The 9,463-nt window shown below is 42.0% G+C and overlaps 1 protein-coding gene across 1 annotated transcript; it reads left to right on the top strand.

The window, feature by feature from the left end:
• Positions 1–2,480: 2,480 nt before the first annotated feature.
• Positions 2,481–4,231, top strand: zgc:174945 (uncharacterized protein LOC793867 homolog). The gene is made up of 3 exons (XM_056264538.1): positions 2,481–2,674; positions 3,295–3,621; positions 3,713–4,231. The coding sequence occupies exons 1-3, from the start codon at positions 2,599–2,601 to the stop codon at positions 3,814–3,816; spliced, it is 507 nt and encodes a 168-aa protein (XP_056120513.1). The 5' UTR covers positions 2,481–2,598; the 3' UTR covers positions 3,817–4,231.
• Positions 4,232–9,463: the final 5,232 nt, after the last annotated feature.

Here is a 9,463-nt window from a genome sequence, read left to right as displayed (position 1 = left end):
CTGAGTATTCATAACATTGCAGATTTTGGGGAAAAAAAAGAGAAGTGAAGTGAAAAGAAAGGTCAACTGGTCTGGTTGAACTAAAAATGTAGCAGTAACCACTTGCTAGCAGTAAACGTTTAGGCATGATTCCTGTACAAGGTCTAAACCTACACAACTTGCAGTATCAAACCACCAGCAAATGTTCCCTCAAATGACCAACTTGAAACTTTCAAACAGTTCTTTGCTGCCTCTTTTTCAGCAGCCACGTGGTCTGTGATTGTCTAAAACAGTGGTTCTCAACCTTTTTTGGGCCAGCGCCCCTATCCAATATCCAGGTCCCTGACCGCCCCCCCCCCCCCACCCCCACCCCCACCCCACCCCACCCCAACTAATGCCATGTTATGAGCGAGTCAAGCGAGCGAGAGTTAACAGATAAAAAATAAGTACAAAATTGTAATTTATTTATACAATTAAACTATACTCCACAGTGATTAACCCCCCCCCCCCCAAAAAAAAGCTATAAGTTGCATTGGCATAGCAATAGCAGTGTTTCAGGTTGTTTGTTAAATCTGTGGTGGGTGGTCCTTTGGCCTTCTAAGGGGGTTCAGGGGCATGCCCCCCTGTAAGAAAATTTTGTGCATTTTAATGTTAAATTCATCAATCTGGTGCACTTTGAGAGTTCAAAATTAAAAGCTCCACCCATATTCAGTGTGCAAATTAAACAAAGGAAAATTCAAACCTCTTTTAGTTGTGTCTGTCTACATTACACTACTACATAATAGTTATAATATTAATCCCATGACAGTAATATATATTTGTAAAACAAATGCACTGAAAAATAAAGGACGGTCATTAAAGCGGTAATGTTTGCATGCAGGTTTTATTACTCATTTAGGAGAGTATTGCAAGAAGCTACTTACATTAACCTTACTTTCGAAAAATAAATACAATCCTGATTTTTCATGAAAAATTATGTTAGAATTGTAGGCCTAAAATACCTTGGTATCAGCTGGTTTTCGTCAATGGCATAATTAATACAATTGATTTGGTTTGTCGTGATTAATTTGTGTTCATAATCAGTAAAAAAAAAAAAAAAAGAATAAACACATATGATTAATTAAATTCAATTAAATTATTATTGTATTATTAATTATTTTTTAACTATCTTGAAACTATCCAAGCAGCGTTTCGCGCTCAGATGTGATGGCGGAATTATTACATTACCAAAATGTGAAAACAGAATATATTTAAATTATCCATCAAATTGTCATTTTCTCCTTACTGTCTTGCGAGTTAACAAAAAATTTCTGACCAGTAAATTACTTGGTGAACAAATAAAACATTTTGGCATTAGGCATTGGGGTTGATAATGACTAAAAATGTTTTTAAAAAAAAAAAAGTTTTACCTTATAAATAGAATTTAGTGTGAATGGGAACATGATTTATTGAAAATAAGTGTTTCTTAAAGGTTCTCTAAGCGATCCTGGGTGACGTCACTTCTTGTTGACGTTCGAACTATTGTCAAACAAAACGGAGGCTAGCTAGACCCTCCCTCCTCCTCATCCGCACACTAACCCCCCAAACCACACCCCCAAACCCTTCTTGTCGGTCATTGGCTGGAACAGTTTGTTATGTTTCGGGGAGCGGGTCGCCGCAGTTTGTTTTTGTTGCTGTTTGTGGAGCCTGGGCTGTCTACAGAGGTCGCGTTTCTTTACAGTGTGTTCAGGGGACAGGCAGCCAGCGGATAGTGAGGAGATGTTTGCTGTATGTGACAAAAAATGTTTTGGCCTAAAAAACGCGTGACATCGCTTAGAGCACCTTTAAGTCAATACTTTTTAATGGCTTGCCAACTTTCCATTCCTCCGCTGCATGATTCTAGTCAGCGCTGGATTGAAATCGTCAAAATACAACTCGTCAAAACTTCGCCAATCACAACAAGCATATCGGTGAGAACACTCATTTAAACAGCATACACACACCCAAACTTGACTGCACTATTTGACTGCACTATTTTTGACTTGACTGCACTATTTTTGACATTATTGGTACTGCTTTCAATGGTAATGCAATAGAAATGAACACAAAAAAAACTGCATAGTGCCTACCTACAACACTGACGGTGGACTTGCGGTCAGGAGTAGAGTGGACGAATGTTTTTTTTTTTTTTTTTTTTTTTAGAGGCTGCTGTGCTGACGAATTTTTCTACGTGCACCATAGACGCGCACACACAATATGACCTCACGTTCTGCGCATATGTTTTACAACATAATTTAACATATAAATAGCCCACTTAAAGTGTTTATTACAAAAAAATTATTAAATGCTTAAAATGAATAAAAGTAAATGAACAAATATTTGCGTTATATTTAAACTCATGAACGCCCCCCATTAACACCTGAACGCCCCCCTTTCAAAAATCTTGCTTCCAACGCCCCCTGTTGTTCTCTGAACGCCCCCTGGGGGGCGGTACCGCCCCCGTTGAGATACACTAGAAATGATGCAGCAGTGCTGCATCTGCAAAGTTCAAAGGAAGTCCTCTCGAAGTGGTTAGAGCTTCAGACAAACTTCAGTTAGCCATATTCAAGTTAGCCATTTTCTTCTGACTAACTGAGAAACATGCAGATCTTTCCCCCGACTTCAGTGTTTCTTACAATGGTTGTTCTCTGCAGTCTGCTATCGTCTCTATCAGGGGGTAAGTCTCACTCACTTCTCGACTAAGTTTTATGTAAATAAATCAGACACATTTGTTTTTAATGAAGCTTTCCCAGCTAACGGCAAACTTTCTGCCAGGGTTCAAAGTTATTAACAAATGTTCTTCCACATTAATAGAATGTTAGTTCAAAGTTATCTGGTCTTTAATAACGTCATAGAAAATTTGCACAAAAGTGTTGTTTACATCAACTCATGAAACGCTTTTCTGAAACATTTTAGTTTAGACATTAGTCAAATGTTTATTAAACGTTGCTACTTACTACTTTTTTCAGATGGTTCAAAGAACGTTCAAAATGAATGTTCCCATAATACTTGAAAAATTATCAAACAGAAAACTTTAAGGGACTGTTTTCTCGATTTGATCATTTTGCAAGTATTATATGACATTCACCAAGAACAAAGATTGTTTACATTTAAAGAATTTGACATTTTTAACATTCTGAGAACATTCTGAAATAACATTTTCATGACTTAGCAAAACGTTCTTGCAACATACTTTTGCTAGCTGGGTTGTTGTCACATTTTGGTGTTAAGGTCTTTTTTAATGCATTCAACATTTTTGATGGGCTTAATGAAATACAAAATATTCCCCATGTACAGTGGTTGTGAAATACTCACGTGAAACGGTGACGAAGACTGAAGGCCATTTTGTGTCTCTCAAGTGTGAGGTGCAGTATGATATACAGAACTGTGACATTGTGACCAATTGGTGGTACATAAATGGCAATAAATCCAAGCCCATTACAGATCCGAACCATTATTTAATCACAGTAAATGAAACGGAAAAAAACCAACTCAGTTACAGGAATATTTTCCTCTCATTCAATTCCTTGAGCCTTGAAGACAGTGGACACTACCAGTGTGATGCCAAATGTCTCAACAGTGGGACTGTAGGGAAAGGCCATCTTCTGTACCTCAACGTCAAAGGTTTGAACTGAAACATTACTTTGATTGTTATATTGTTGTTACAATGTTCTTGTGTGTAACATTTATTAATATGAAAAACCTGTTTCTACAGCTGATCCATACAAAGGTCTGAAGGTCTCAACATGGAGTGGCCAGTTAAAGGCAGACAAAGCATTGCTGGCACTCAGCGCCATATTATTTTTAAGCCGTTATTAAATGACATTGTGTTTTCAGTATATGAACCAACACAAGGTATCAACACCTACTGTATACTTTACCAGCTCTATTTAAATGTTGCTGTTGAGCTGGTTACCTTATTTTTTGTAGTTCATTAAAAAAATTAATAATAAAATGGTTCTTTATTGGTTCCAATTTAAGCCTAAAGCACCATAAACTGAATTATTCATATTTTATTTCTATATTTTAATATTCTTATTGCCTAAAAGATAATATACACTGAGTAATTGAAGTTGTCAAAGAGATGATGAATTGCACAGTCTGTATATAAATTATATTTTTGTGCTACCCTCATTTTAACTGCAATGGAACATTTTAATGCAGCGGTCCAGGCTTGTGGTTGAAACTGAAACCAAGCTCGTCTCGCCAAAAAGAACATGAACCTCCTCAGGTGTGATCACTCAGTGATGTGACTAGCAGTGCAATGGAATTTTTTTTGTTTTCTTGCATGTCTATTTTTTTAATAACAAAAAAAGCAATATTTTTGGCAAATGTAAAGGCCCTTTCACACCAAAAGTGAAACGAATAAGCCTCAGGCTGAAGAAAAAGCAAATTCACACCTGTGCAGAGGGCGCAGCTCAAACAAACCTGTACTGCCATTCTGGATTGCAGAAGAATATGATGCATTTGAACAAAAAGATGAAACATGTTATGTTTATCTAAGGTCATTTTTGCTTATTCGTATGGTTGAATAGGATCGTTGAAGGTCAGCAGCAAAGACATTGGTTAATAAAGTGAGATTAAATACACAAAGTGTATTAGTGTTATAAATTACACATTTACTTATTGCAGGTTTACATCATATTTCTGTTTCACTCAGCATTTCACTGTTTTTTTTTATTTTGAGGAATACTGAATCTGTTTTTGTGCAAGTGAAATGAGTAGGCTAGATGCATGATAAGTTAACATTTAGTCTAGAACTACAATAACTACCATGTTTACACAAGGCCCCTGCACTTACTCCCGATTTCACTCAACATGGGGACAGGATCTGTCAGTCAATGGGAAAATAAAGTAACTTGCATTTAGGGCTGTCGCTAACGATTATTTTGGTAATTGGTCAATATTTTTTTTTAATTAATAATAATAAAATAATGTTTGGTTTAAATAAAGTATCAAAAGCAAGTAATGGTTATGGTTTTATAGAACAACACTGTTAAAATACATATTATACGCCAAAGACCTGGTGTTACACTTTACAGCAGATCAAATCCTTGCTTATTGGCCAAACGACATTTAATTCAAATGTTTAGGCCTACTTAATCTTTGATATTTGGCAACTTCTTTATGACAGAAATCCTACAGCTAATGCAAATTCTTTCAAAAGAATAGGTGGACACCATAACACGCGATGAACAGGTCGCATATTTAGATACATATTGAAGTATTCTCCTATGTTGGCGTAGGTTTATAAATGATTTAGGCTACCTTACAAATCTAATGAAATGGCGCACATTGCGTTCCCCATACGGGGGGCGGGATCACTCCTTCTTTAGACGCATAAAACCTACACACATGTAAATATGTTAAACCTGGCTGCAGGGCATATTTATTTAATTGAATCGCAGCCTTTGTGAATTCACAATAGCACTTTGCTATAGTATGGTTTTAAATGGTTGGTTTTAATATATCGTGCAGCCTTAGTAAAACGGTGGAATGCGCCACGGTCCATGTACTTTGTGATAATTTCATTACCTGTTTGGAATGAAAAACTAAATGAAAACCAGCTCGTTTATTCGTTTTTTTTTTTTTTTTTTAGTTTAAAAAACTAGTCTAAAAAACTTTAAAAAAATGAGATTTTGGCTCGATTTTTCATTTTTCGTTTGTGTTTTATACAAATGTATGGTTTCGATATTTCATTTGCACACGTGGGCAGCGCTGAAACGCCCCTTTCATCTGATTCGTCAAACCGCTCCGCCTTTAGTTAGAGCTTTTCTTTCTGTCAGGCAGAATAAGAGTCAGTAGCCTAAGCCTACGACTGCGGTACTGACAAATGCACTTTAATAAAATAATGTCTGAAACCACAACTCACTGTTAAAGCAACACCAAGTAACTCTTCCTCTGCAGTCGCCCTACAGGTTGGAAGCGGAATTGTCCATTACCGCTGTCGTAATTTTTTTTGCCTACTTCAGCCTACTGACGCTCGCGCACGCTCGCTGTTTATCCAGCACCGGCTTTGGAATCAACAATGGCAGACATACCAACCTGCAAGAAGTCATTTCAGGGAGGTATATCTTGGTGACTGGATTGTTGACGGAGGGGTTGACTAGCTTTCGTGAGGCACACTCGCAAGGTCTGTCCCTCTCTGACGTGCGCGCGCTATGTATGTTTTGAAGAGATTTGAAATAATTTGCGGACATCGGGAAGAGGCTATCAAGATGCGGGAGACTTTGGGATGTCTGCAATGGCCACAGACATTTTGAGGAAGTGGTGGGGGAAGTGACGTATGCCGTAAAGCAGTCGAATTTTGTAGTTCCCTTTCAAGGGAACTTCGAGCTGCGTCAAACGCTGTGGGAACGCCCCTGCGTTGTGCGTCATGAAGCACGTATGGAATCAGCCCAATGGAGAGACGGAACGTCATAGGCGGGTGACGTCATCGACCAGGAAACTATAAAGCACCCCAAAAACACAAGCGCATCAGCTTCTGTGCCTTCAGTCGCGCTATATGTGAATCTGTCTGAATGTAAACACTGTGTCTGTCTTTAGTATTTGCTAGGCAGGAGTTATCACATTTACACCACACAAACAATTTTGTATGAGAGACTATGGCGAGCGAACGGCATTTAAGAAGTGTGTTCCTCCCTGCTCGCGCTATCTAACGGGCGGGGATACACACGTTCTTTGTGTTGTTTGTTTGGGAGTGCAGTATGCCCAGTCAGCTCTCGAGGGGGCTGGCTGCGAGCATTGCGAGCGTCTGCCTTTATGGACGCTCCGCTCCCGCCGGGCGCTCTTTGAGGAGAGTGCTCGGTGCGCGCTCCCCGCGGTTCGAGTCCCGCTTCTGCCGAGGCTGAGCGGCGACGCTTATCGTGGGGATCGCAAATGGATCTTTCAGCGGGGTTAGAGACGGGCTCTGCCTTATCTCTGCCTCTACCTATTAGATCCAGTGTCTCAGCCCGGTTTGGAAGCACGCTCTGCAGTTTCTTCCGCCCGGGCTGAGGCACCAGTACTGCAACTATCTAACGTTAGTTATAAAAACTAGGAGATAAAAATAGCAGTATTGACGAGGGAGATGTGGAGGACTCGCCACCTAACACTCCCGAAAGCGAAGAGCTCAAGGAGGTTCTCACTCGAGCTGTATTAAAACTATGCATTGAGTGGCCAGTGGCTAGGCAGGAGTCTGTTATTAAATCTAAGTTAGATGAAAGATTTCTCCCTTCCCGTGTGCAACCTCCATGCCGGTGCTTGCCGTTTTTTCATGATCTCCATACTGAGGTGTCGAGATTATGGAAGAAGCAGGCTTCTGATATAATTTTAGCCCCCAATCATTCACATATTCAGATTTAACGGGGGCTAGGTTTTTTAAAAGAAAAGACGGCGCTTTGCCGCGGGTAGAAGAGACGCTTGCGAGCTATCTCTCTTCCGAGGCTGCATTGTCATTTAAAGCACCGGCATTACCTTCCAAGCCATTATGAAATATTTCGGCTTTGTAAAGTGTATTTGGCGGCAGGTCAGGCTGTGTCGTGTCTGCATACAATGTCTATATTGCAGGCATACCAGGCTGATTTGCTAAAGGACGTGAGCGTGAGTGAGGAGGCAGTACTGACGTGGTTCGAGGACTGCGTCAGGCTGCCGATTTGTGGTAAAATTATTTTTTCCAACATGAAACAGAAAGAGAAAGCTTTCTTTTAGATGATCCTCTCTCCCCTGCGGGGTTATTCAGTGACTTAGTTAATACTGTCATTGATAATTTCAGGAAGAAAAGAAGCAGGCAGCAGCTTTTAAAAGGTTTCTTCCGTTAAAAGTTCACGTCCACGGGGCTGCTGGGCGGGAGCAGCCCCGGCCGTTCACGAGCTCATCGCATAGGCGCAGCAAAGCAGAGTATCGCGTCTCGCGCTCCCCCTGCTGGACAGTGGGACCAGACGCGGCACTCTCAGCCAAAGCTTTTTGAAAAATAAATATAATATAATATATATATATAAATTATATATAAAAAAAATAAAAAAAAAGCAATAGAACTGGTTTGAGGACAGTTATATTGGCTATGCTGAGGGCGGTCCCCACCGAAGGAGAAAGGTGTTCACCTCTTTTTACGTGCCCATTCTTCCTCGGTGCCCTCAGGGGCCCGTTCTGCCAACCCCGCCTTCATGCCGGGGCGCAGACGGTCCTGGCGAGCGCTTTCCCGAGGGACGCTCGACGCCTCTGACACTGAGGGTGGTCCCCATCGAGGGAGAAAGGTGTTCACCTCTTTTTACGGTGCCCATTCTTCCTCGGTGCCCTCAGGGGCCCGTTCTGCCAACCCCGCCTTCATGCTGGGGCGCAGATGGTCCTGGCGAGCGCTTTCCCGAGGGACGCTCGCTGCCTCTGACACTGAGGGTGGTCCCCATCGAGGGAGAAAGGTGTTCACCTCTTTTTACGGTGCCCATTCTTCCTCGGTGCCCTCAGGGGCCCGTTCTGCCAACCCCGCCTTCATGCCGGGGCGTAGACGGTCCCAGCGAGTGCTTTCCCGAGGGACGCTCGCTCCCTCTGAGGAGGGTCTCAGAGCGGTCAAACCAGTTGTTCCCTGCCGGTGCGCCGTTACAGGGCGCTGTGTTTGCTGCTCAAATTACACCAGAGACCAGTCTCGAGAGACTGGTACCCTTAGTAGAATTTGTTTGGCAGAGTGGAAAAGCCTTCCAATAATATCTCAGTGGGTCCTGCAGACAGTAGTAAGAGGTTATGCGATCCAATTTAGGTGTCGTCCACCGAAACTCAGAGGGGTTCTGCCCATAGTGTGGGCCCCGAGCAGGCTCTGGTAATGGAACAAGAGGTGAAAATGCTCCTTCAAAAGGGGGCTATAGAACGGGTTCCTCCTCCCAGTTTGGAGCTAGGTTATTACAGCCGATATTTCATCGTTCCAAAGTAGGATGGGGGGTTGCGTCCAATTTTAGATTTGCGCCTATAAAATCGCTCGGTAGGGAAGCTCAATTCAGATGCTCACTATCAAGCAGGTCGTGTCACAAATCAGGTCCGAGGGCTGGTTTGTCACGATAGATCTAAAGGACGCTTACTTCCACATTTCCATACTTCCACAACACAGGAAGTTCCTGAGGTTTGCCTTCGGGGGCGAGGCATTCCAATATAGGGTTCTTCCGTTCGAAAGTCTAGCTATCTCCCCGTACTTTATGGAGCAGATGGCGGTTCGACATCGAGATGTCGTCTTCGCGCATATCAGGAAGTTGGGGTTGAGGCTGAACGCGAAGAAAAGTGTTTATCTCCTTCCCTGGAGACCACTTTTCTGGGCGTTGTTTGGGATTAGGTCACCCGCATCGCTTCGATTCTTCAGCCTTGAAATAGTAAAGCTAGGCCAGCTACTCACTGTAAAGCAGTTTCAGAAACTGTTGGGTTTGATGGCAGCAGTGTCCAACGTTATACCTTGGCCTGTTGTACATGAGACCGCTGCGGTGGTGGCCCAGGACCAAGGGATTCT

Source organism: Rhinichthys klamathensis, unplaced genomic scaffold, assembly GCF_029890125.1.
Source record: "Rhinichthys klamathensis goyatoka isolate OS25496 unplaced genomic scaffold, OSU_Roscu_1.1 h1tg000222l_1, whole genome shotgun sequence".
NCBI classification, from domain to species: domain Eukaryota; kingdom Metazoa; phylum Chordata; class Actinopteri; order Cypriniformes; family Leuciscidae; genus Rhinichthys; species Rhinichthys klamathensis.
Note: the sequence above shows the minus strand (reverse complement) of the source record. Positions and strands in the feature narration are given on the sequence as shown.

Bases quoted from the DNA above. Each gene is read 5' to 3' on its own strand.
- zgc:174945 (XM_056264538.1), top strand. From the start codon at position 2,599: ATGCAGATCTTTCCCCCGACTTCAGTGTTTCTTACAATGGTTGTTCTC. The intron at 2,675-3,294 runs GTAAGTCTCACT...CCCCATGTACAG, and splicing joins GCTATCGTCTCTATCAGGGG to TGGTTGTGAAATACTCACGT. The intron at 3,622-3,712 runs GTTTGAACTGAA...CTGTTTCTACAG, and splicing joins TCTGTACCTCAACGTCAAAG to CTGATCCATACAAAGGTCTG.